Genomic DNA, 27,374 nt, shown 5'->3' with positions numbered 1-27,374 from the left:
TCCAGCCGACCCCCACTCCGCTGCTATAACTCTCTCCCCGCTCCGCACCGCATCGGCATCGGCAACTCCTCCCCAACCCAGCGAGCGCACCATGGCCGGCACGTGCGCCCACGTCGAGTTCCTCCGCGCGCAGCCGTGGTGGGCGCTGGCCCTCGCGGCCGTCGGCCTCCTCGTCGCCCTCCGCGCCGCCCTGCGCCTCGCGCTCTGGGTCTACGCCTTCTTCCTCCGCCCCGCCAAGCCCCTGCGCCGCCGCTACGGGCCCTGGGCCGTCGTCACCGGCGGCACCGACGGCATCGGCCGCGCCATCGCCTTCCGCCTCGCAGCCTCCGGCCTCAGCCTCGTGCTCGTCGGCCGCAGCCCCGACAAGCTCGCCGCCGTCGCCGACGAGATCAGGGCCAAGCACCCCAAGGCCGAGGTCCGCACCTTCGTCCTCGACTTCGCCTACGAGGGGCTCGCCGCCGGGGTCGACGCGCTCAAGGAGAGCATCAGGGGGCTCGACGTCGGCGTGCTCGTCAACAACGCAGGACTCTCCTACCCGTACGCCCGCTACTTCCACGAGGTGGACCAGGAGCTCATGCGGGCCCTCATCCAGGTCAACGTCGAGGCCGTCACGCGGATCACACACGCCGTGCTCCCGGGCATGGTCGAGAGGAAGCGCGGCGCAATCGTCAACATCGGCTCCGGGGCTGCCTCTGTTGTGCCATCCGATCCGCTCTACTCCGTCTACGCAGCCACCAAAGCGTCAGTTCTCGAGCACTTTCCTTCTCGAAATTACTGCTTATTAATTTGCTCTATCACAGTATGCCACTCGTCTTCTAAATGCTGAACTGGAAGCAACCCTCCCTGCTGCGAGCATAGTATGCCACTTTACCTACTCAATTTGAGATACTAGTACTTGATTTAGCAAAATCATCCGGTACTATTCTAGGAAGGATTGGGGTAGGGAATCACAGGAAGCACTTTCGGTGTGACTTGTTAGTTCCAGTGTCATACTCATGTCCGATTTGTATACACAAGCAGTTGGTAACTGACGCTTGATATACCTTTAGAATGTGCAGATCTGTGGCGAAAATCTATATTGTGAATTTGGATGCATACAGAGATTCACTCAGAAATTCTGATTACATTGACAAGCAGAGAGGTTGCTAATTTGTTTTCCTCTTCTTCAGGTATGTCGACCAGTTCTCAAGATGCCTCTACGTTGAGTACAAGGGCAAGGGGATTGATGTCCAATGCCAGGTACCCACTAATCTCCCTTTCTCTTAGATGGCTCTCTGTAGCATTCAAATGAATTACTGTTTGTTACCAAAGAATAGCTTGGTTGTCTACTTCTAAATTTGCTGACCGCTACGGATATATGTGAGTGTTACATATATAGATGCGACTGAACTCAGACAAAGGCTCTGTCAGTGTGAAATTGTCATTTTCTCATCTTCATGTTAAGTTCGCGCATTCATTTTATCAATCCATATATGCCTTTTCCTCTGTTTGTTTATTGTTCGAAATTCGGTCCTCTAAATGAAAGTGCTCCATCCTTACTCAAAGCAACATGTAGATAGATACACCAAATAAATGAGTTGTATATCAGTATCATGATGCTGTTAGCACGTACTACATATTTTCCCCTGGAGGATTTTGAAAGTCTATGGAAAGCCAATCAACTGAATCGTTTCTCCTGCATGTTTGTTTAGAGATTATCTCATGTTTTGTCTTCCCCATGAAGCTCTAACTCCTGTGGTCTATTCAGGTGCCCTTGTATGTGGCAACAAAGATGGCATCAATCAGGAAATCTTCCTTCCTCGTGCCATCTGCTGACACCTATGCTCGTGCTGCAATTCGCCACATTGGCTATGAGCCGAGGAGCACACCGTACTGGCCACACTCTGTTGTGTGGTTCTTTATCTCCCTTCTACCAGAGTCACTTGTCGACAGTATGCGCCTCAGTATGTGCATCAAGATCCGCAAGAAGGGGCAGGCTAAAGATGCCATGAAGAAAGCGCAGTGATGATTCCGACGCTTGTTCATTGTTGAGATTTGCATATTCCTTCAGTCACGTGTAATATGGACCAGTACTTCTAGCTCTGTTGTCGGCATTTTAGTTTCATTACCTTCCCAGCACTCTAGGTTGAAACTTCAGTTGTTGTTCCTTCCATGGTTACAAAGAACAAACCTGTAATCGTTCATTTCCCGAATGTAACACTAGCTGCACTCAAGGTGGAAATGAAATTAACTAAGTCGTGTATTGGCTTCAATAATTATTTCGCATTGGTATCTGTTTAGCTGGTTGTTTTGCACATTATGATTTCCTTCCAAGATGGGATTCCGTTCTGTTCTTGCAAATTTGATCTAGAAGAAACAATGGGTATCCAGGTTACACCTACGCTTTGAGCCATCTGGACATCCTTTAGTTTCTTCTCCCATCCGGTTCTTCAAGTCTTTATCCGTGCAGCTTCAAGTTTGTAATTAGCCAGGTACCTTGACGTGGGACATGAGAAAGAATATGGCAAAATATTTCTCTTCACAAATTATTTCGCACAATATCTATGTGAATTGTGAAGGCACAACACAACACATCCTATAATCACAGCAAAATGTATATCTCACTTTTTTCTTCAGAGACATACTGACTTTTGCAAGTTTGCAACATACTGCTCATGTATCAGTGTCAACTCTCTGTACAAAGTTAGTGAAAATAGCTCGCTCAGGAAACACATATGGACAATGGAGATCTTCTCTTCAGTCTTCACTGCTCTTCTGAGTATGCTGCACGGGCATTGTTCGTAAGTTGCGCCTCTTGATCATTGCCTCGCACGCTTGTTGCTCTCCCCATTGATCTCTGGCTAAGCATTCTACCTACGCCGCTCCTCAGCCTCTGGAACTGTGATCTACTACTGACAGATCGGCTGCCGCCCATCGCCCTCTCGTGCTCCTCTGAAAGTGCTTTGACAAGGTCGTCGAAACGGCGCTTGGATGTTGGGTACCTTAGTATCGACTTTGTGATCCCTTGCAATCTTGTATAGGAGGATCAAATGAATCAGAAAAGAAGTGTGATAGTCCTTTTGCAAATAGGGAGAGTGGTGAACAGATGTACCTCCGGGCAAATGCATCTATTTCTGCTTGTTTTCGCTCATTCAGGGATGGCAAATGTGGAAGAGTTGCCTTGAGGCGCTTTGGGTCGCTGATCAACAACACACGTTTTTGAAGGTACACTTCCTCCTCTTCTGTGAAATTATCGGCTTTGATTTGATCTTTGATGACCATCAGAGGGTCGAAGAACCAATCAAATATTGCATTCTTAGGCCTGTTGTCAGATGTTATTTCACAGCCATCTCCTGCATATTTCACAAGGTCACAAGGCAAGTCAAGCTAAGCCGTAATGCCTCTTGATTCTTTATTGCAGAAAACCATTGTTATTACTCACTTAGAAGTAGGCCATCAGAGTTTGCCTTCGCAGACCGTAGGAGTGCATTAAGAATAACATATGCTGGCAAACCAACATTAATTACTCCGCTGCCAACTTTGCCTGACTTTGTTTCTTCAATATCTTCCTGTGTTATCACTCCTTCAGCAACCAGAGCCACACCACGGTGCTTACAATCTTCGAATAGTTGATCTAGCGCCTACACAACAATATAAATTATTAAACTTCAAAAATTAAGATATTCAATACATGATAAACCACAAAATATTATGCGGTGAACGCAGTGTACCAAAATCTCCAAAGCCAGTCACCTTAAATGGATTGAACTCTTCAAAGCTACTCTTAAATGACGTAACACGAATTGGAGCTTTCCTCCCATCTTGCTTGTCCTTGAATGAGGCAGGCCTTGATAGATGACCACTTTCTGCGGAAGCTTGATTTTTCCGATAGTGAAACCTAGGCACGATTTTTCAGTTAACTTGATTTAATCAGGGGCAACGCACGGACGATACTGAAATATGGAATGCATTATTTGTACCTAGGAAAGCAAGATCCTGGTGCCATGTCAAGTACATCATTTGTATACTCATCGAAGATGGATACTGATGATATTGCATAAGACAGTCCCATGAAAAGCGATGATTCCTGCCACATCAACAAGACTGTAGGAGTAAGCTTCACGACTTCACTGCTGATAAATTAATTCAGCTAACACTTGGTGTAATAAGTAAAAATATTTTTTTAAGATCAATAATTCTTGTATATACCTGATAAACCACAATGGCAGCATATACACCTAGGGGAACACTGGAGATGATGGAGGCTAGGAAGGCTCCGAAAACAGCAAATGGCCAGAGAAGAATAGCCAGACCAGCGAATGGCACACAAACTGTCTCCAGAAAAGGTCCTTCTCTGCCAACCAGATCTTCAATCAATCGCTTCCATCCTTTGAAAAGCATCACAGGAAACTTGTAGACGGCTATTAATGTGAACATTATTCCATCCACTAAGAGTCCAAATGCGCCAGCAAATACTGCACCAGGAATGTCAAGCACTCTGGAAAATGCAGAGTTAAATATTTGATTTTGCTTTACATAATTCTTCAAGAAGAAAAAAAGATCAACATATGGTATAAGATGGAAAAGCTAACACACAGAACCTTTCAACCTTCTTGCAAGAAGAGAAATAGCTAAAGAAGAAGAAAGCATACCTTATCTCAAATGGCTTTCCACCAGGAGGTTCATGAAGACGTAGATCGTCCATAAATGAGAAATATGAATCCAATAGCATGTCTTTCAGATCCCTGACTACTGTACAACCTCCCGTGATAGTGGTCCACGTTCCATCCTGCATTTCCATGTAGTTAGTCATGTAAAACAAGTGATCCCTTGTTCTTGTATGTAGGGCGAATTATGACCATCCACTTTTGAACTTGAAACGTAAATTTCTTGTCCAATATTTTTCTGATAGTAAAATCGGAATTATAAGAAAGTGCTTTTGAATATAATCCCATGGTACTAATTTTCATTAACATAACACACATTATTGGATTAATTGTTGGTCACCGAATGGATTTAGACACAAAATGCACTATATTTGAAAAAAAATAGTGAAGGGGTTTAAATAGCACAATTTTCAAGTAGGAGAATACAAAATGAAATCATAAATATACCACAAAACAATGAACGAGTGGCCTTTCTTTTCCTTCGCCGACTGCATCAAATGTGGCCATTACTGGTGCTAGAAAGCCATAGGCTAATCCAGCAAGTACACTTCCGACGATGCCAACAATCAGCCACAAGACTAAAATCCCAGATGCAGAGATAAGAAGCAGAAGCTTTACAACAGGTCCCACCAGCTTGGTTCTGCCTTCATAAAAAAGGTGATTACTGGTCAGCAACTCATCACATCTAAGTACATAGATTCATTACTTGAGATGTTCTTTGCAGATAGATTCGTGCAAAACCGTGAACGCTACCTGATGATGCAGTAGTATGTCCAAATCACATGCACAGGCCATAATCCCAGAACGAGTGCCGAAATTCCGACCGCCATGATAAGACATGCCCATGGACCAAACAGAACAGCTGTGATGGAAAAATTAACAAGAACAGAGGAATGCAAATCAGACTGTGAAACTAAATAGGCGTTCAGCGAGATGTCCACTTTGATTTATAGAATTGAAAGATTCATATCACCCTTGCGGTCATTTACTTTGAATACCACAATTACATGTATTCCCTTCTATACCACTTGAATTCCCAGATGCAATGACCAGTAGCAACCAGTCTACATCCCACACACAGTTCTGAGATGAATAAATCCATACATACAAAAGCTGAAGCAGGCAAAACGGCTTCGAGTTCAAAATGTTAACGATTATTTCCAAAGAAAAGAAAGAAAACTGGAGGAACCCCCATTAGAAAAAGCGGCCCTCGCGTCGCCCGCAGCGGGCGACTCGGGGGAACCTCACCCACGCCGCCGCCAACCCCCAGGACGCCCTCCTCCCTCCTGCCGCTGCCGCTGGCCTGGCCGCGGTGGCGGCGGCCCCCGCCGCCGAAGGTGGTTGGGGGAGTCCCGCGGTGAACGCGTGGCCGACCGGCGACCCGCTTCCGTTCGCTCCGCCTCCCGCGGCGGCCGGACGGCGGCGGTTAGCGACGGCGGCGGTTGGGGGCCTCTGCATCGGCGAGCACGCGCTGGGCTGCGCGGCTGGCGCTGGCGCCGGCCCCCCGGCGTGGCTGCTGCGCGTTGGCACGGCCGGGGTTGGATCTGGGCCTGGGAGGGCCCGATCTGGGCTTGCTCGGGGCTGGTGCTCGCCGGCGCTGGCATGCCGGGGCGGCGGCCCCGGGGACGCGGTGGTGGAGGGTTTGGGGCGGCCGGCTTCGCCTCGGCACGGAGGTTGCGCGGAGGACGGCGGATCTCGGGGTGTCTCGGCGCGACGGTCGCGTGGAGGCTGCTCCCAGCTTCGTCGGTGTCCCGGTGGCCGTGGTGGGCCACTGCGTGTGGCAGGCTGCCATTGCTGGCACCTGCAAGCCCATGGCAGAGGTGAGCCATGGCGCATGGACGGCGGCGCGGCGTTTGTTTCGCAACGTCCCGGGGACGGCGGCAGGTTGGCATGAGGAGCTGGCCTACCGTGCGTGGAGGCCGGAGCGGCGGCTCCGGAAACAAGGCGTGTTGATGGTATGCCCTGGCTGTGTGGGCGGCAGGGTATGTCTCCGTGGCGTGGGCGGCGCCCCTGTTGCGGTGGTTTGTGCTCGTCCGGGGTTTGGGCTGTCTTTGACAGTGGCGGTGCTGGAGGTCTCCGGACGAAAGTCTTGCCCGACTCGGTCGGTGCCGGCAACGACGACGCTCGAGGGCGCCGTTGTTGACTGCCAAAACCCACCGGCGGGCAGCGGCCTGTCAACACTAGTAGAGCCGGGAAGAGCCTAGAGCTGCGGCTGGCTGAGACCCCTCCGAGCGACGGCCCGCAATGCTCTTCTGGTCACACGCGGCGATGCGAAGTGCAAGGGCGTGCCACCTGACCTATACCTGGTCAGGAAGGTGATGGGGATGCCTCGCTTAGTTCCTGCATGGCATACACGTAAACATTAAATACGAGCCTCGATCGGCTCTCAGGTTATCCTGTGAATCGGCTCAAAGAGCCGATCCACCCATGATTCGTACGGGGTGCACGAATACTTGGTGATCCTGCTTGATCAAGATATAGCTAATGAGATCTACGACGATTTAGGGTTTTCACCGCATAATCGGATCATCCTACTCCAGGTTGGGCCTCGCGGCCACGCACGGTGCTCATAAGCCGATCCTAAACAAGGCCTAAAAACCAACATGACGTTGATCCTCGGAACATCCTGTTTAGGACTTGCGAACGCCACCCTACGTGCCGCTGGATCCTCCCCCCCTTTGTAAGGCCTAACTATTGCAGATATTAAACTAATCCTTGCAGAACAAGGAGCAATCGTAACGGATCAGATCTACTAGATGATGAACAAGCAGGGTGCCGCCCCCACACCTGAGATAGGCGTGAGGGCGGCTAGACATGCAAGGGTTGCACTACGTAAGCATGTTATACGAAGAACTATGCTAACCCTAACACATCTATGATAACTACGTTGCTCGCCATCAAAGACGCTTCAGTACGAGCAACGCATGAACAACGTGGAGCTTGTGCTGCCTAGATCGCAAGATGCGATCTAGGCAGCATGTCGCTTACCTGATTGAAACCCTCGAGATGAAGGAGTTGGCGATGCGCCGAGATTGGTTTGTTTTGGGTTGAACGTGAGTTGTTGTTTATTCCATAAACCCTAGATACATATTTATAGTCCAGGGGACTTTCTAATTCGGACGTGCACCTAACCGTGCACGAGTAAAACTCTAACTTTCAATCTAAGATGCGATCTACTATATTACAGATACATGGGCAATTCAGCCCAACTTCGTGTATAAGGCCAATTCTTGTTCTTCCTTCCATGTATATCTTCAAGTCTATCTCAATCGTGGCCCACCTCTGACTCGGTCAAATTCTGGTGATAACACATGCCCCCCTGGTTTTGGAATTGGTAATTCCAAAATCACTCCTTCGTCGGGTCATGTCGTGGCAGAACCGTTGCAGTATCCTTCATCATGATGTCCTGCCTTCTCAACTTCTCCGCGTGATCTGGCAGTTTTTTTTTTCTTTAGGCACCACTTCCTCGGAAACTGCTGTGGCATTGAATTTCCACTATATCCCCTTTTATTTAACCGCCATGAACAGTTCTCCTCTGCATCTCCTCCGCATTAGCACTCCAAAAGCCCTCCTGCCACCATGTCTTCTTCCTCCTCTGCTCCATCGGATCCTTCCAGCCAGTCCTCCACATCCCGTGAGCCGACGCCGGAGTACAACCCGGCAGAGGTCCACGCGGCGAACACCCGCCGCGCCATTGCGGCCGGGGAGGAGTCAGACCACGACTTCTCCATCTGGTCCGAGGACGACCAATCCTCGACGGACGGGGAGAGCGACCTCCGCTTCCTCGCCGTTGGGGAAACGGAGGAGGAGAGTGACGACGACAGCTTCTCCTGCGACTTCACCTCTTCCGGGGAGGAGGAGCAGGAAGAGGAGGAGGAGGACGACGACGAGAGCTCCTCCGACGAGCCGCGGCCAAGCGGTTCTGCCCTTGGCCGGGCAATCTTAGCGACAAACCGACGAGGACGACGCTGACGAAGAAGATGAAGACAACGAGGGCCCGGTCGGCGGCCATTGGAGCGACGACGAGCCCGCCGGGAGCAGCGCCGATAGTGGCGACGACGGCGACGACGAGGGCAGTGACGGCCCATAGATAGGGCCTCTAGAATAGGGCCAGTAGTAGTAGATGGGGCAATGGATCCCCTAGTATTTCCCTTTTGAGAGCAATTAGCTCTTTATGTAAGAAATCTCATCTAATCAATGAAGAACTTTTCCCCAATTTTGATTTTGCCGATTCCTTCTGAGTTTAATTGAGCCGATTCCCTCTTCTACTGACCTTGCCGATTCGTCCCCTTTGCCAATGCATAATGAGCCGATCGCACCGCATCGGTCCTTTGAAATTCACCCTTCTCTTCTTCAGCTGATGATTTTCTAAATCTGGTAGAAAATGCAGGATCTTCAGGAAAACCTTTAAACTTTTCCAACCAAACCCAATAATCCTTTTCAGTACCCATCATTGTGAAGAAGGTTGCAATGAAGGATCAGCCGATGGTATCCCCATCGGTTCTTTAAACAAAGTATCCACTAGGCCTGCTGCCCCCCGAGCCTTACTCGAGCCTGCTGCCCCCCGAGCCTCACTCGAGGCGAGAATGTCAGAGAGAATGCGCCACAGCCGATCCTCTTTCTTCCTCCAACAGCCGATAATCTTCCGTTTCAGCTAAACTAGCCTGATTGGAAATCCTTGACAAAAAAGGTTCAGGAACCCGGATCGGCTCGGCAACCAAGAAGTTTCCATTGTTATACTCCCTCGAGGCAACAGAAGGCACCACCGTTGGTCTGGATTTGGTGGAGACTCGATAAACGTTGCATAATTCCACTAAAGTCGATGGCTGCGCATCGGCTGCCTCTCAATTCTAAAGTCGATGCCCTTGCATCGGCTGTAAATTTTTTTTTTTTTTTTACTGGCCGATTTTTTCCTATCGGCCCCCAGTATTTCATTGCACACATGTACCCCTGCATCTGGTTCCCCTGTTTAGGTGCCCCCCGAGCCGAAGCTGTCAAAGAATGGCAGATATCGGCTCTGTAATTCGCACGTCGGCTCTGATAGGGTCGAGGGTGAACACAAGCGTAACATGTGGTGAGGATAATTTTGGCCGATTGCTGGGATCGGCCTCCATAATGATTGGAGCGCTGACTGAATGTTCTGTAATGTCCCTTCCTAGACCTTTGGGGCCGATCACAAGGATCAGCCTCGCCAAGTTGCACATCGCTTCGCTTCAACTACATGGTTAGGCCAGTGGATAAAACCAGCTTAACCCTTCCCTTTGTCACATCGATGCGCTCGCAGTCGTCCAAGTTGATGCCTGAAAGGGGTTCTTGGCCTGCTGCTTCCCATGCGTTCATGCCAGCCGTTGAAATTTCGGCTGAGTCATCGGCCTGGACGACCTCTACCTCATCTCCATCCCATCGTATTATGCATTGGTGCATCGTGGAGGGAATACAGCGGTTGGCGTGGATCCAATCTCTTCCCAAAGAAGACAAAGATAACTGCTCGTGCTATCAACGATGAAGAACGTTGTAGGGATAGTTTTCCTTCCTACGGTCAGATCCACGTTCAGAACTCCTTGTGCCTCGGACGCTTGGCCGTTGAAATCGCTCAATGTCACGTTGGTCTTGATTAAATCCGAGCTAGAGCGTCCCAGCCGACGTAGCATAGAGTACGGCATGATGTTAACTGCCGCTCCGGTGTCCACCAGCATCTTATTTACAGGCCTCCCATCGATATATCCTCGCAAGTATAGGGCCTTCAGATGCCTGTAGCTCTTATCTCGTGGCTTCTCAAAGATAACCGGCCGTGGGCCGCGATCAAGTTGTGCCACGGATGTCTCGTCTAACCCGGGAGCACCGAACTCACGAAGGGAGGATGAACACCATGTTCGTGCCGGCCGATGTTTCATCATCGGCTTTCTTCTCGCTTGGGACGCCACTCCATTCTCCGTGGACGACCCTCTTCATCCAGGGCTCGCTGAACCTTTGCGGCGGATCAGGTCGTGCCTTCCTTAGCGTGTGCAAGTATAACCTTTCGGCTTCCTCCAGGCCGCGCAACCGCTGAACCCTGCGTTTTTGTGAACGGCTGAGTCCGTCAGGGCACCACCTTGGACGGTGGTACCTGTATTCTTCTTCTTCTAGTCCCTCGTCTTCGGAATCCTCAAGATCTGCCCAACGAGGTGACTCAGCACGTTTGCTCTGTGGCGGGAGAGGCCCTAAGCGCTTGAACACAGACACGTTGGCTGCCTCCTTCTTCTTCTGGTTGCATTACGGGCAATTGCCGATTGTGGGCAATCGGCTCATTCCCGAATCCCAGCAGTGTCCGAAGAAAGGGCGGTCCGGTGTGCTGCGTTGTCATCTTGCTCCCTTGATGTGTCCGTGGCACGGCGCTCGTGCTCCCCCTCATCGCGATCATGCCGACGATGTCTTCTGGCTTCTCTAGCCAGACGATCTCCTTCATCATCATAGTTGGACCGTCGGCGTTGGTCATACTGACTCACATATTTGTTGAGGAGGTGATCAGAGAGAGGTCGTTGATATCTTATGTTCTTCACTTCTCCCTCTGTGACGTAGCGCTTGCCATCATGATGGAGCCGATCGCGTGGAGCGGCCTCCTCTCGTGTCCTTGCTATGAGAGCAGCTGCCCTCATCTCCATCTTTGCCAGAGTGGTTCCCAGGTCCTACCATGTTGATGCTGAACGTGGGACCTGGCTGGCAACCCTCAGGGTAGGTGACTTCCACCATGTTAACGGCGGGGAAGGGTTGGGTGTCGACCTTCATGGCGTACTGGTTGAAAATTAGACGCCCCTTCTCTATCGCCGCTTGGATGTGCTGACGCCACACCCTGCAGTCGTTGGTGGCATGGGAGAGCGAGTTGTGGAATTTGCAGTATGGCTTTCCGTTCAGCTCTTGCGCCGTGGGGAACTTGAGACCTTCAGGAATCGTCAACTGTTTCTCCTTGAGCAGGAGGTCGAAGATTTGTTCAGTCTTGGTCACGTCAAAATCAAATCCCCTGGGCGGCCCTGGTGGCTTTACCCATTTGCAGGACACAGGGGTTCCTCCCCGAGTCCACTCAGCCACTGCTACTTCTTGGTCTCCCGCAGGCACTTCACCTTCCTCTGTATCGACCATGACTATCGCACGCTTGAACTTGTCTTGGTACAGTGCAGGTGGCGCTGTTCATATGCCGATAGTTTCTGAACCATGTGCGCCCGGCGAGGGATAATCTGCTTGGGAGGCCATGTCCTTGAGCTGTGTTGCAAGGCCAGCTATCGCCAACTCGATCGCTTCCTTTTCAGTTATACGAACCGAATAACATCGGTTCCTAAGATTCCTGAAGCGCTGGATGTATTCTGTCACCGTTTCTCCGCGCTTCTGACGTAGTTGTGCTAGATCGGCAATACTAGACTCGGAAGCTCCTGAATGGTATTGCATATGGAACTGTTCTTCCAATTGCTTCCAAGACTGGATGGAGTTTGCCGGCAAAGAGGTGTACCATCCAAAAGCCGATCCTGTGAGGGACTGTGAAAAGAGCCTCACGCGTAGCTGATCCGACACTGAAGCCGGTCCTAGTTGCGCCAAATATCGGCCGATGTGCTCGATGGAGCTGGAGCCATCTGATCCACTGAATTTGGAGAAGTCAGGGAGCCGATATTTAGGTGGCAGCGGTATCATCTCGTACTCGTCGAGGGTACGGCTTGGAATAGCCGATTGCCCTTCTTTTCGGCACCATGCCGAACTGGTCTCTCGGTATGGTGCGATCTGATCCATTTGTCGTGGCTGCGAAGTTGCACTCTGAAGATTCGCCGGGGTGGCGTACTTAGCCAGCCATGCTTGCTTTTCCAGCTCTGAGCCAACTGCAGGAGCTGGGCTCGGGAGTTTCGTCGGGGTGGCGTACTTAGTTAGCCACGTCTGCTTTTCAAGCTCTGTCGCTGACGTTTCTCCTGTTTTCGCCGGAGTCCCTGATGTTGTGGCCTGGTTTGAGAGTGCCCAGTTGCCACAATCTGGCACATACGTGCACGCGTATCCTTGAGGGATCTCCTTAGGCGCCTCGGTCAAGAACTGGTAGTCACTAGGATCACCACCAATCTTGTAGACGACGAATGCCGGTGCAGCCGGCACTTCAGGTGGTGCTGCCAACGCATATGGCAGCGGTGGACGGGACTGGAGCGGCAACTCTCCTTGATGCGTCCCGAGAGCTGGTCCTGACGGCGAGTACTGGTGGCTCATGATCTCCTGGATCACGCGCAGAGCGAGACGCTCCAACACGTTGACCAAGTTTTCAGAGTGGCGGTGTAGTGAGTGAGCCACCAAGTAGTTGATCTCCTGCCGTAGGCCCCTGGTGCGTTCCTCCGACGGGGCAGAGAGATCTATCCCATCGAGTGCACCTTGCGGTGAGAATCCCTTCCATCTGATGCCATGGGAACGGGTTCTCTGAAAAGAGCCTATGAGGTCGGCTTCGAGGGTGACCTTGATCTCGTCATATTTCTTCTTGAGCTCGGCAGGCAGCTCCTCGTAGGTGACTGGCGTGCCGTCCGCCGCCATCTCAGATGTAGATGGCGATGTGGTTGATGTAGACGATGGTCCCACCGAGCGTGCCAGAATGTGTTGACTGCCAAAACCCACCGGCGGGCAGCGGCCTGTCAACACTAGTAGAGCCGGGAAGAGCCTAGAGCTGCGGCTGGCTGAGACCCCTCCGAGCGACGGCCCGCAATGCTCTTCTGGTCACACGCGGGGATGCGAAGTGCAAGGGCGTGCCACCTGACCTATACCTGGTCAGGAAGGTGATGGGGATGCCTCGCTTAGTTCCTGCATGGCATACACGTAAACATTAAATACGAGCCTCGATCGGCTCTCAGGTTATCCTGTGAATCGGCTCAAAGAGCCGATCCACCCATGATTCGTACGGGGTGCACGAATACTTGGTGATCCTGCTTGATCAAGATATAGCTAATGAGATCTACGACGATTTAGGGTTTTCACCGCATAATCGGATCATCCTACTCCAGGTTGGGCCTCGCGGCCACGCACGGTGCTCATAAGCCGATCCTAAACAAGGCCTAAAAACCAACATGACGTTGATCCTCGGAACATCCTGTTTAGGACTTGCGAACGCCACCCTACGTGCCGCTGGATCCTCCCCCCCTTTGTAAGGCCTAACTATTGCAGATATTAAACTAATCCTTGCAGAACAAGGAGCAATCGTAACGGATCAGATCTACTAGATGATGAACAAGCGGGGTGCCGCCCCACACCTGAGATAGGCGTGAGGGCGGCTAGACATGCAAGGGTTGCACTACGTAAGCATGTTATACGAAGAACTATGCTAACCCTAACACATCTATGATAACTACGTTGCTCGCCATCAAAGACGCTTCAAGACGAGCAACGCATGAACAACGTGGAGCTTGAGCTGCCTAGATCGCAAGATGCGATCTAGGCAGCATGTCGCATACCCGCTTGAAACCCTCGAGATGAAGGAGTTGGCGATGCGCCGAGATTGGTTTGTTTTGGGTTGAACGTGAGTTGTTGTTTATTCCATAAACCCTAGATACATATTTATAGTCCAGGGGACTTTCTAATTCGGACGTGCACCTAACCGTGCACGAGTAAAACTCTAACTTTCAATCTAAGATGCGATCTACTATATTACAGATACATGGGCAATTCAGCCCAACTTCGTGTATAAGGCCAATTCTTGTTCTTCCTTCCATGTATATCTTCAAGTCTATCTCAATCGTGGCCCACCTCGACTCGGTCAAATTACGGTGATAACACATGCCCCCTGGTTTTGGAATTGGTAATTCCAAAATCACTCCTTCGTCGGGTCATGTCGTGCGGGAACCGTTGCGGTATCCTTCATCATGATGTCTGCCTTCTCAACTTCTCCGCGTGATCTGGCAGTTTTTTTTTCTTTAGGCACCACTTCCTCGGAAACCGCCGTGGCATTGAATTTCCACTATATCCCCTTTTATTTAACCGCCATGAACAGTTCTCCTCTGCATCTCCTCCGCACTAGCACTCCAACAGCCCTCCTGCCACCATGTCTTCTTCCTCCTCTGCTCCATCGGATCCTTCCAGCCAGTCCTCCACATCCCGTGAGCCGACGCCGGAGTACAACCCGGCAGAGGTCCACGCGGCGAACACCCGCCGCGCCATTGCGGCCGGGGAGGAGTCAGACCACGACTTCTCCATCTGGTCCGAGGACGACCAATCCTCGACGGACGGGGAGAGCGACCTCCGCTTCCTCGCCGTTGGGGAAACGGAGGAGGAGAGTGACGACGACAGCTTCTCCTGCGACTTCACCTCTTCCGGGAGGAGGAGCGGGGAAGAGGAGGAGGAGGACGACGACGAGAGCTCCTCCGACGAGCCGCCGGCCAAGCGGTTGCCCTTGGCCGGGCAATCTTAGCGACTTCGACAGCGACGAGGACGACGCTGACGAAGAAGATGAAGACAACGAGGGCCCGGTCGGCGGCCATTGGAGCGACGACGAGCCCGCCGGGAGCAGCGCCGATAGTGGCGACGACGGCGACGACGAGGGCAGTGACGGCCCATAGATAGGGCCTCTAGAATAGGGCCAGTAGTAGTAGATGGGGCAATGGATCCCCTAGTATTTCCCTTTTGAGAGCAATTAGCTCTTTATGTAAGAAATCTCATCTAATCAATGAAGAACTTTTCCCCAATTTTGATTTTGCCGATTCCTTCTGAGTTTAATTGAGCCGATTCCCTCTTCTACTGACCTTGCCGATTCGTCCCCTTTGCCAATGCATAATGAGCCGATCGCACCGCATCGGTCCTTTGAAATTCACCCTTCTCTTCTTCAGCTGATGATTTTCTAAATCTGGTAGAAAATGCAGGATCTTCAGGAAAACCTTTAAACTTTTCCAACCAAACCCAATAATCCTTTTCAGTACCCATCATTGTGAGACGCTCCAACACGTTGACCAAGTTTTCAGAGTGGCGGTGTAGTGAGTGAGCCACCAAGTAGTTGATCTCCTGCCGTAGGCCCCTGGTGCGTTCCTCCGACGGGGCAGAGAGATCTATCCCATCGAGTGCACCTTGCGGTGAGAATCCCTTCCATCTGATGCCATGGGAACGGGTTCTCTGAAAAGAGCCTATGAGGTCGGCTTCGAGGGTGACCTTGATCTCGTCATATTTCTTCTTGAGCTCGGCAGGCAGCTCCTCGTAGGTGACTGGCGTGCCGTCCGCCGCCATCTCAGATGTAGATGGCGATGTGGTTGATGTAGACGATGGTCCCACCGAGCGTGCCAGAATGTGTTGACTGCCAAAACCCACCGGCGGGCAGCGGCCTGTCAACACTAGTAGAGCCGGGAAGAGCCTAGAGCTGCGGCTGGCTGAGACCCCTCCGAGCGACGGCCCGCAATGCTCTTCTGGTCACACGCGGGGATGCGAAGTGCAAGGGCGTGCCACCTGACCTATACCTGGTCAGGAAGGTGATGGGGATGCCTCGCTTAGTTCCTGCATGGCATACACGTAAACATTAAATACGAGCCTCGATCGGCTCTCAGGTTATCCTGTGAATCGGCTCAAAGAGCCGATCCACCCATGATTCGTACGGGGTGCACGAATACTTGGTGATCCTGCTTGATCAAGATATAGCTAATGAGATCTACGACGATTTAGGGTTTTCACCGCATAATCGGATCATCCTACTCCAGGTTGGGCCTCGCGGCCACGCACGGTGCTCATAAGCCGATCCTAAACAAGGCCTAAAAACCAACATGACGTTGATCCTCGGAACATCTGTTTAGGACTTGCGAACGCCACCCTACGTGCCGCTGGATCCTCCCCTTTGTAAGGCCTAACTATTGCAGATATTAAACTAATCCTTGCGAACAAGGAGCAATCGTAACGGATCAGATCTACTAGATGATGAACAAGCAGAGTGCCGCCCCACACCCGAGATAGGCGTGAGGGCGGCTAGACATGCAAGGGTTGCACTACGTAAGCATGTTATACGAAGAACTATGCTAACCCTAACACATCTATGATAACTACGTTGCTCGCCATCAAAGACGCTTCAAGACGAGCAACGCATGAACAACGTGGAGCTTGTGCTGCCTAGATCGCAAGATGCGATCTAGGCGACATGTCGCTTACCCGATTGAAACCCTCGAGATGAAGGAGTTGGCGATGCGCCGAGATTGGTTTGTTTTGGGTTGAACGTGAGTTGTTGTTTATTCCATAAACCCTAGATACATATTTATAGTCCAGGGGACTTTCTAATTCGGACGGGCACCTAACCGTGCACGAGTAAAACTCTAACTTTCAATCTAAGATGCGATCTACTATATTACGTATACATGGGCAATTCAGCCCAACTTCGTGTATAAGGCCAATTCTTGTTCTTCCTTCCATGTATATCTTCAAGTCTATCTCAATCGTGGCCCACCTCTCGACTCGGTCAAATTACGGTGATAACACATGCCCCCTGGTTTTGGAATTGGTAATTCCAAAATCACTCCTTCGTCGGGTCATGTCGTGGCGAACCGTTGCGGTATCCTTCATCATGATGTCCTGCCTTCTCAACTTCTCCGCGTGATCCGGCAGTTTTTTTCTTTAGGCACCACTTCCTCGGAAGCTCTTTGTGGCATTGAATTTCCACTATATCCCCTTTTATTTAACCGCCATGAACAGTTCTCCTCTGCATCTCCTCCGCATTAGCACTCCAAAAGCCCTCCTGCCACCATGTCTTCTTCCTCCTCTGCTCCATCGGATCCTTCCGGCCGATCCTCCACATCCCGTGAGCCGACGCCGGAGTACAACCCGGCAGGTCCACGCGGCGAACACCCGCCGCGCCATTGCGGCCGGGGAGGAGTCGGACCACGACTTCTCCATCTGGTCCGAGGACGACCAATCCTCGACGGACGGGGAGAGCGACCTCCGCTTCCTCGCCGTTGGGGAAGCGGAGGAGGAGAGTGACGACGGCAGACTTCTCCTGCGACTTCACCTCTTCCGGGGAGGAGGAGCAGGGAAGAGGAGGAGGAGGACGACGACGAGAGCTCCTCCGACGAGCCGCCGGCCAAGCGGTTACGCCCTTGGCTGGGCAATCTTAGCGACTTCGACGACGAGGACGACGCCGACGAAGAAGATGAAGACAACGAGGGCCCGGTCGGCGGCCATTGGAGCGACGACGAGCCCGCCGGGAGCAGCGCCGATAGTGGCGACGACGGCGACGACGAGCGATGACGGCCCATAGATAGGGCCTCTAGAATAGGGCCAGTAGTAGTAGATGGGGCAATGGATCCCCTAGTATTTCCCTTTTGAGAGCAATTAGCTCTTTATGTAAGAAATCTCATCTAATCAATGAAGAACTTTTCCCCAATTTTGATTTTGCCGATTCCTTCTGAGTTTAATTGAGCCGATTCCCTCTTCTACTGACCTTGCCGATTCGTCCCCTTTGCCAATGCATAATGAGCCGATCGCACCGCATCGGTCCTTTGAAATTCACCCTTCTCTTCTTCAATTTGATGATTTTCTAAATCTGGTAGAAAATGCAGGATCTTCAGGAAAACCTTTAAACTTTTCCAACCAAACCCAATAATCCTTTTCAGTACCCATCATTGTGAAGAAGGTTGCAATGAAGGATCAGCCGATGGTATCCCCATCGGTTCTTTAAACAAAGTATCCACTAGGCCTGCTGCCCCCCGAGCCTTACTCGAGCCTGCTGCCCCCCGAGCCTCACTCGAGGCGAGAATGTCAGAGAGAATGCGCCACAGCCGATCCTCTTTCTTCCTCCAACAGCCGATAATCTTCCGTTTCAGCTAAACTAGCCCCACAGATTGGAAATCCTTGACAAAAAAGGTTCAGGAACCCGGATCGGCTCGAAGCAGCTGAAGAAGTTTCCATTGTTATACTCCCTCGAGGCAACAGAAGGCACCACCGTTGGTCTGGATTTGGTGGAGACTCGATAAACGTTGCATAATTCCACTAAAGTCGATGGCTGCGCATCGGCTGCCTCTCAATTCTAAAGTCGATGCCCTTGCATCGGCTGTAAATTTTTTTTTTTTTACTGGCCGATTTTTTCCTATCGGCCCCCAGTATTTCATTGCACACATGTACCCCTGCATCTGGTTCCCCCGTTTAGGTGCCCCCGAGCCGAAGTTTGTCAAAGAATGGCAGATATCGGCTCAGAATTCGCACGTCGGCTCCTGATAGGGTCGAGGGTGAACACAAGCAGAACATGTGGTGAGGATAATTTTGGCCGATTGCTGGGATCGGCCTCCATAATGATTGGAGCGCTGACTGAATGTTCTGTAATGTCCCTTCCTAGACCTTTGGGGCCGATCACAAGGATCAGCCTCGCCAAGTTGCACATCGCTTCGCTTCAACTACATGGTTAGGCCAGTGGATAAAACCAGCTTAACCCTTCCCTTTGTCACATCGATGCGCTCGCAGTCGTCCAAGTTGATGCACGAAAGGGGTTCTTGGCTTTCTTTGCTTCCCATGCGTTCATGCCCCGTTGAAATTTCGGTGAGTCATCGGCCCGGACGACCTCTACCTCATCTCCATCCCACTGTATTATGCATTGGTGCATCGTGGAGGAATACAGCGATTGGCGTGGATCCAATCTCTTCCCAAGAAGACAAAGATAACTGCTCGTGCTATCAACGATGAAGAACGTTGTAGGGATAGTTTTCCTTCCTACGGTCGAGATCCACGTTCGTAACTCCTTGTGCCTCGGACGCTCGGCCGAAGAAATCGCTGAATGTCACGTTGGTATTGATTAAATCAGAGCTAGAGCGTCCCAGCCGACGTAGCATAGAGTACGGCATGATGTTAATCGCCGCTCCGGTGTCCACCGACATCTTATTTACGGGCCTCCCATCGATATATCCTCGCAAGTATAGGGCCTTCAGATGCCTGTAGCTCTTATCTCGTGGCTTCTCAAAGATAACCGGCCGTGGGCCGCAGTCAAGTTGTGCCACGGATGTCTCGTCTAACCCGGGAGCACTGAACTCTGAAGGGAGGATGAACACCATGTTCGTGCCAGCCGATGTTTCATCATCGGCTTTCTTCTGCTTGGGACGCCACTCCATTCTCCGTGGACGACCCTCTTCATCCAGGGCTCGCTGAACCTTTGCAGCCAGATCAGGTCGTGCCTTCCTTAGCATGTGCAAGTATAACCTTTCGGCTTCCTCTAGGCCGCGCAACCGCTGAACCCTGCGTTTTTGTGAACGGCTGAGTCCGTCAGGGCACCACCTTGGACGGTGGTACCTGTATTCTTCTTCTTCTAGTCCCTCGTCTTCGGAATCCTCAAGATCTGCCCAACAAGGTGACTCAGCACGTTTGCTCTGTGGCGGGAGAGGCCCTAAGCGCTTGAACACAGACACGTTGGCTGCCTCCTTCTTCTTACAGTTGCATTACGGGCAATTGCCGATTGTGGGCAATCGGCTCATTCCTGAATCCCGGCGGTGTCGAAGAAAGGCGGTCCAGTGTCTGGCGTTGTCATCTTGCTCCCTTGATGTGTCCGTGGCACGGCGCTCGTGCTCCCCCTCATCGCGATCATGCCGACGATGTCTTCTGGCTTCTCTAGCCAGACGATCTCCTTCATCATCATAGTTGGACCGTCGGCGTTGGTCATACTGACTCACATATTTGTTGAGGAGGTGATCAGAGAGAGGTCGTTGATATCTTATGTTCTTCACTTCTCCCTCTGTGACGTAGCGCTTGCCATCATGATGGAGCCGATCGCGTGGAGCGGCCTCCTCTGTGTCCTTGCTATGAGAGCAGCTGCCCTCATCTCCATCTTTGCCAGAGTGGTTCCCGAGGTCCTACCATGTTGATGCCGAACGTGGGACCTGGTGGCAACCCTCAGTGGTAGGTGACTTCCACCATGTTAACGGCGGGGAAGGGTTGGGTGTCGACCTTCATGGCGTACTGGTTGAAAATTAGACGCCCCTTCTCTATCGCCGCTTGGATGTGCTGACGCCACACCCTGCAGTCGTTGGTGGCATGGGAGAGCGAGTTGTGGAATTTGCAGTATGGCTTTCCGTTCAGCTCTTGCGCCGTGGGGAACTTGAGACCTTCAGGAATCGTCAACTGTTTCTCCTTGAGCAGGAGGTCGAAGATTTGTTCGATCTTGGTCACGTCAAAATCAAATCCCACAGGCGGCCCTGGTGGCTTTACCCATTTGCGGGACACGGGGGTTCCTCCCCGAGTCCACTCAGCCACTTGCTACTTCTTGGTCTCCCGCAGGCACTTCACCTTCCTCTGTATCGACCATGACTACCGCACGCTTGAACTTGTCTTGGTACAGTGCAGGTGGCGCTGTTCATATGCCGATAGTTTCGAACCATGTGCGCCGCCGAGGGATAATCTGCTTGGGAGGCCATGTCCTTGAGCTGTGTTGCAAGGCCAGCCATCGCCAACTCGATTGCTTCCTTTTCAGTTATACGAACCGAATAACATCGGTTCCTAAGATTCTGAAGCGCTCGATGTCTTCGGGCACCGTTTCTCCGCGCTTCGACGTAGTTGTGCTAGATCGGCAATACTAGACTCGGAAGCTCCCGAATGGTATTGCATATGGAACTGTTCTTCCAATTGCTTCCAAGATCGGATGGAGTTTGCCGGCAAAGAGGTGTACCATCCAAAAGCCGATCCTGTGAGGGACTGTGAAAAGAGCCTCACGCGTAGCTGATCCGACACTGAAGCCGGTCCTAGTTGCGCCAAATATCGGCCGATGTGCTCGATGGAGCTGGAGCCATCTCGATCCACTGAATTTGGAGAAGTCGGGGAGCCGATATTTAGGTGGCGGCGGGATCATCTCGTACTCGTCGGTACGGCTTGGAATAGCCGATTGCCCTTCTTTTCGGCACCATGCCGAACTGGTCTCTCGATATGGTGCGATCTGATCCATTGTCTTTGGTCGCGAAGTTGCACTACGAAGATTCGCCGGGGTGGCGTACTTAGCCAGCCATGCTTGCTTTTCCAGCTCGAGCCAAGCTGCAGGAGCTGGGCTCGGAGTTTCGTCGGGGTGGCGTACTTAGTTAGCCACGTACGCTTTTCAAGCTCTGTCGCCGACGTTTCTCCTGTTTTCGCGAGTCCCCGATGTTGTGGCCTGGTTTGAGAGTGCCCAGTTGCCACAACCGGGCACATACGTGCACGCATATCCTTGAGGGATCTCCTTAGGCGCCTCGGTCAAGAACTGGTAGTCACTAGGATCACCACCAATCTTGTAGACGACGAATGCCGGTGCAGCCGGCACTTCAGGTGGTGCTGCCAACGCATATGGCAGCGGTGGACGGGACTGGAGCGGCAACTCTCCTTGATGCGTCCCGAGAGCTGGTCCCGACGGCGAGTACCGGTGGCTCATGATCTCTGGATCACGCGCAGCGAGACGCTCCAACACGTTGACCAAGTTTTCGAGTGGCGGTGTAGTGAGTGAGCCACCAAGTAGTTGATCTCCTGCCGTAGGCCCCGGGTGCGTTCCTCCGACGGGGCGAGAGATCTATCCCATCGAGTGCACCTTGCGGTGAGAATCCCTTCCATCGATGCCATGGGAACGGGTTCTCCGAAAAGAACCTATGAGGTCGGCTTCGAGGGTGACCTTGATCTCGTCATATTTCTTCTTGAGCTCGTGAGCAGCTCCTCGTAGGTGATCGGCGTGCCGTCCGCCGCCATCTCGGATGTAGATGGCGATGTGGTTGATGTAGACGATGGTCCCACCGAGCGTGCCGAGAATGTGTTGATCGCCAAAACCCACCGGCGGGCGGCGCTGTCAACACTAGTAGAGCCGGGAAGAGCCTAGAGCTGCGGTGGTGAGACCCCTCGAGCGACGGCCCGCAATGCTCTTCTCGGTCACACGCGGCGATGCGAAGTGCAAGGGCGTGCCACCTGACCTATACCTGGTCGGGAAGGTGATGGGGATGCCTCGCTTAGTTCCCGCATGGCATACACGTAAACATTAAATACGAGCCTCGATCGGCTCTCGGGTTATCTCGTGAATCGGCTCAAAGAGCCGATCCACCCATGATTCGTACGGGGTGCACGAATACTTGGTGATCCTGCTTGATCAAGATATAGCTAATGAGATCTACGACGATTTAGGGTTTTCACCGCATAATCGGATTATCCTACTCCAGGTTGGGCCTCGCGGCCACGCACGGTGCTCATAAGCCGATCCTAAACAAGGCCTAAAAACCAACATGACGTTGATCCTCGGAACATCCTGTTTAGGACTTGCGAACGCCACCCTACGTGCCGCTGGATCCTCCCCCCCTTTGTAAGGCCTAACTATTGCAGATATTAAACTAATCCTTGCAGAACAAGGAGCAATCGTAACGGATCAGATCTACTAGATGATGAACAAGCAGGGTGCCGCCCCCACACCTGAGATAGGCGTGAGGGCGGCTAGACATGCAAGGGTTGCACTACGTAAGCATGTTATACGAAGAACTATGCTAACCCTAACACATCTATGATAACTACGTTGCTCGCCATCAAAGACGCTTCAGTACGAGCAACGCATGAACAACGTGGAGCTTGTGCTGCCTAGATCGCAAGATGCGATCTAGGCAGCATGTCGCTTACCTGATTGAAACCCTCGAGATGAAGGAGTTGGCGATGCGCCGAGATTGGTTTGTTTTGGGTTGAACGTGAGTTGTTGTTTATTCCATAAACCCTAGATACATATTTATAGTCCAGGGGACTTTCTAATTCGGACGTGCACCTAACCGTGCACGAGTAAAACTCTAACTTTCAATCTAAGATGCGATCTACTATATTACAGATACATGGGCAATTCAGCCCAACTTCGTGTATAAGGCCAATTCTTGTTCTTCCTTCCATGTATATCTTCAAGTCTATCTCAATCGTGGCCCACCTCTGACTCGGTCAAATTCTGGTGATAACAGCCGTTCTCCTCCTTGGAGGCGTTGCCGTGGAGTCCTCACACACCTCCGCCTATCATTCCGGGGTGAAAACCCAAATCCTGCTGCGCTGGATTGAATGACGGCGGCGTCTTTGGACGTCGTGACCTCCTTGGAGGCGTCATTTTTTGGAATGTTTGGGAGCCACCTCCGGCAATGCCTGACTGCTGCTTGGGTCGACGTTTTCGTGTTCCGTCGGTGCGCGAGTGCCGCTGGCTTGCATTGCGGCCTGCCTCACCCCTCGAAGCTTGAAAGGCCTAGCCGTCTCTCTCGGCTCTGACTTCCTTTCCAGGGACGTGGACCGGGCAGCCGCGGCGCTCGCTGTTGCCGTCGTGCTGGTGCCATTCGGCGGCGCTGCAGACCTGGTTTATCCAGGTCGTGTGGCCAGTTGTGGGGGTTTTCGCCGGTTTTCCCAGAAAAACTGTGCCGTGTGTGGTTTTCTCTTGTCTGGTTTTCCTTATAAACCGGACACGGTGTTGTGTTTGTATCGGTTTTCGGCCTGTTTCCCTTATAAACTGGCCAAATTTCCCTCTTCTTAATGAAAAGGCAGAGCTCCTGCCGGTTGCTCCAAAAAAAAAAAAAGAAAGAAAACTATTACCTTATATAAAGACATGTGAATCAAGCCAGCCCATGTTTTATTTCAGAAAATATGCAGGGCCGGCCCTAGTGGGTGGGCAGGGTGTGCGGCCGCCCAGGGCCCTAAAAATCTGGGGACCCAATCCTAAATACATGTACCTGTACATACGTTGCCTATCTAACTATGCTCAGCTGAAACTAAATATGCCTACCCGGCTAGTATGAATCCTATTGGTTTCATCATTGTTCCAAACTAAAACTACTACGTAGGGTCGTTACTAAGGATGAATTCTATACACCAATTATTAATGATTCACAAAAAAAAAACTCATTATCTTGTACAAAAAACCTTGGAATAATGTAACAGCCATTTCAGAATATATGGTTACCCCGCTGATATGAACTATTGCTGGGTTCAAACTAAAAGTAGCACATAGGGTCGTTACTAAACATGGTATCTACACACCAAGTAACTCACTTCCAGATTTAGATCTTCTTTTGTGAAATTTACGGATGCTCGGAGAAAGTAAAGGAAACAAAGCATCCATACAAGAAGATAGCATAACAGGGTGATCAGCAGAAGCAAGCAACCACATGATGGAATGAAATGCAAATAGCTCCAGACAAATATCTCTTTAATCTACCATTTTGCGTAAAAAAAACATCATCCAATGCAATTCCGATTCATACTGAGCATAGAGAAGCAACCAGGCAAAGGGAACCGTTATTAGAGCAGGCGCAGCGCTCACCTTTGATGATCCCTAGGAGGAGAAGGCCACAGAAGAATGGCAAGAACTTGAAACAGCTCCAGGCAGAGGCTCGGAACCCAGTCGCCGGCTCCATGACAGCCTCGGTCAACCCAAGGCCTAGCTCAATTCCCTTTCTTATGGGAAAAGTTAGTTTCCTTGAGAAAGAACCAATCAAAGTTATCCAACCCCACCAGCTTGGCAAGAAACAGGAACGAGACAATGATTAAACTGAGCTTGCTTCCAGGAAGAATTCTGAAGAGCCCGTGAAGAAACAATCCCGAAGCAGAGGGTGGAGAACTGGAAGCGGCGCCTCAGGAGGCGCCAAGATGGGCAGGAGAAAGTGGGGTCCCTGCTGACCGCTGTTGGTGGTTGGAGTTTGGCGATAGCCGGCGGCTTCAGGATTGGGAGCGGGCATGGGCGGTTAACTGATGAGTAAACAAGAACCGGCACGAAAAGGGAAGCTAGAAAAGTAAGTGGCAATAAATCGAAGGGGAACAAAGTGGAGCTGGCTTATTATTAGCAGCCGCTGTTCGCTGTCACTGCTGCGGCTCGAGAGAATCTGATGCCAAGCAACTGGGAGGGAGGCAACTGGAGCAGAGCTTAGCAGAGTTTTCTTGCGCGATTGATTGCTGCCTGCAGCAGGGGGAGGGAGGGGTTGTGGGGAAAGGGACGGGACAACGAATGGCCAGAGACAGATGCGTCGTTCTGGCACAAACACATGGAGGATTGGGGTCAATGGTCAGAATTCAGATTTCTTAGTTCGCACTCGATTGAAATGATTCTTCATTTGAATCCCGAAACCGAAGTTCTCGCCTAACGTTGATTTTTATGTTCGAACATAAATTTGGTCGAGATATGGTACATGCTAAAAATTGGTGTTAGCTGCGGTACAACGTTGTATTGGCTCCCTTTTTTGGTGCGTCATCCCCATACCGGAGTTAGACAACTTTGCCACCTATTTGGATTTTGTCACTGCTTAGAACCAATCCACAGTTAGATGGCTCTTAGTAGGGTAGTAGCACCCATCGAGATATTTATGGTGATTTCATCAATCTCAAGATCTGTCATATCAGTTTATTAAACTCACACTTTTGAAGGTACTCATAGAGGTAGCGTGTGCATGCGTTCATAAGAGGTGTGTGTACATACGTATTTGTGAGCATTTGGTTATGTTTCGTAAAAAAAATTGTCACTACTTTTTGCAAAAAGAAAAAGAGAATCGGTGTAGTGATTAGTTTTTTTGCCAAACAAATATCTTGCAAATAGTAGCATAAGTCAAAATATTGGGAAACTCTCATTTGCAACTAGTTGCATCCACACCCCCATTAACGGATATCACATTTTAAAGTTTTTAAACAATACGAAAAAATCTGGGAGATATATTATGTTGTAATTTATGCATCTGCAAAGTTTCATAAAAAAATTCGAAAATTTCTGGCATGCACAAAGAAGACGAATGATTTGCGATTAGTTATGGAATACTATTAACTTTGTTCTCTTTTTTTCCACGGGTCACATATGATCATATTTTGGAACGAAAATTTTATATGTGCACATGATACAACATAACCCATGTCAACGATTTTATTTTACATTTTTGAAAAACTCAAAAGTGCGATATTTGATAATGAGATGCGGCGTAAATTCCATGGACTATAATACTGGCAGAATTTAGTCAGCGAAAAGATGCACTATCATGGTAGACCTAGGCCCTTATTGGGATGATTAATTCGAACAGTGGCTAGGTCGATTGCAGCTAAGCCTGGTTGGGGAATGGGTCAACTGAACACATGTGTTAGGCCTTGGGGGCATGTTTACACATCTTGGTAGCACTGCAAATCGTGTCTATTAGAGCATCTCCACTCGTCCACTCGGGGGCCCTAAAAACCCTCTAAAGGGCAATGAGGGCATCGGTGTTAAAAAAACGCGTCCAGATTTCCTAATTTCATTTTGACGCAGACAATACCCGATAATAAATAAATATGATTTTGGGTTTTTGGTTGTAGTTGCAAGAAGTAAAAATATTTTTGTATTTTCGAAATTAAGTAATGCCAAAAATGTAAAGACAAGTAAAATCAAGTAAAAGTTGTTTCTTGTGATAAAAAGTGGACCGGTGTTCATGGGTTCACTTGTCTACTCTCTCATAAAGGTGTGTTGGCATTAAAAACACGATAGATAACTTAATATTGATGAAATTTTATTATGTGTCTCGATTAGCATCCATATGGGCATCACGTCCTAACATAAATATGATGCTACACGTCTTACTTATACTCCACTAGAAAAGGATACACTCCAAGCAATCTATATTTAAGCATTAACAGAGCATAGCTTTAGGTACTTTAACATGATGTTTAAATAACAAATATGCTACCTTGAATTAAACATATCACAATAGATCAACCATATGATCTAGAGATTAAACAAGACTTCTTGGCTTTTACTAAAAATTTATAGCACATGCATTCACTTTAACCCTAGTGAGGTAACAAAAGAATTGGTAAAGACCATGGTAGATATAAGACTTC

At 50.5% G+C, this 27,374-nt stretch overlaps 2 protein-coding genes across 3 annotated transcripts; one reads left to right on the top strand and one right to left on the bottom strand.

The window, feature by feature from the left end:
* The first annotated feature begins 9 nt into the window (after window positions 1-9).
* On the top strand, window positions 10-2,255 carry LOC127307292 (very-long-chain 3-oxoacyl-CoA reductase 1). The gene is made up of 3 exons (XM_051338023.2): window positions 10-741; window positions 1,170-1,239; window positions 1,748-2,255. Exons 1-3 carry the CDS (start codon window positions 92-94, stop codon window positions 2,003-2,005), a joined length of 978 nt encoding a protein of 325 aa, XP_051193983.1. The 5' UTR covers window positions 10-91; the 3' UTR covers window positions 2,006-2,255.
* A 318-nt stretch (window positions 2,256-2,573) lies between these two features.
* Window positions 2,574-25,525, bottom strand: LOC127307291 (uncharacterized membrane protein At3g27390). Of its 2 annotated transcripts, XM_051338021.2 has the most exons (10): window positions 24,847-25,525; window positions 5,400-5,508; window positions 5,094-5,286; window positions 4,632-4,768; window positions 4,189-4,477; window positions 3,960-4,066; window positions 3,733-3,877; window positions 3,422-3,620; window positions 3,092-3,332; window positions 2,574-3,011 (listed from the first exon to the last, which is right to left on the bottom strand). In XM_051338021.2, exons 1-10 carry the CDS (start codon window positions 24,938-24,940, stop codon window positions 2,744-2,746), a joined length of 1,782 nt encoding a protein of 593 aa, XP_051193981.1. In that variant the 5' UTR covers window positions 24,941-25,525; the 3' UTR covers window positions 2,574-2,743. The 2 variants fall into 2 exon arrangements, with proteins under 2 accessions (XP_051193981.1, XP_051193982.1); XM_051338022.2 differs by lacking the exon at window positions 24,847-25,525 and having other exon boundaries at window positions 5,094-5,290.
* Between the last annotated feature and the right edge of the window lie 1,849 nt (window positions 25,526-27,374).

This window comes from Lolium perenne, chromosome 6 (assembly GCF_019359855.2).
Source record: "Lolium perenne isolate Kyuss_39 chromosome 6, Kyuss_2.0, whole genome shotgun sequence".
Classification (NCBI taxonomy): domain Eukaryota; kingdom Viridiplantae; phylum Streptophyta; class Magnoliopsida; order Poales; family Poaceae; genus Lolium; species Lolium perenne.
This window is presented reverse-complemented; position numbering and strand designations above follow the sequence as displayed.

Coding starts and splice junctions, on each gene's coding strand:
- LOC127307292 (XM_051338023.2), top strand. CDS start 92: ATGGCCGGCACGTGCGCCCACGTCGAGTTCCTCCGCGCGCAGCCGTGG. Junction 742..1,169: donor GTCTACGCAGCCACCAAAGC/GTCAGTTCTCGA, acceptor CCTCTTCTTCAG/GTATGTCGACCAGTTCTCAA. Junction 1,240..1,747: donor GGATTGATGTCCAATGCCAG/GTACCCACTAAT, acceptor TGGTCTATTCAG/GTGCCCTTGTATGTGGCAAC.
- LOC127307291 (XM_051338021.2), bottom strand. CDS start 24,940: ATGGAGCCGGCGACTGGGTTCCGAGCCTCTGCCTGGAGCTGTTTCAAG. Junction 5,287..5,399: donor ACATACTACTGCATCATCAG/GTAGCGTTCACG, acceptor TTATGAAGGCAG/AACCAAGCTGGTGGGACCTG. Junction 4,067..4,188: donor CTGCCATTGTGGTTTATCAG/GTATATACAAGA, acceptor TTGATGTGGCAG/GAATCATCGCTTTTCATGGG.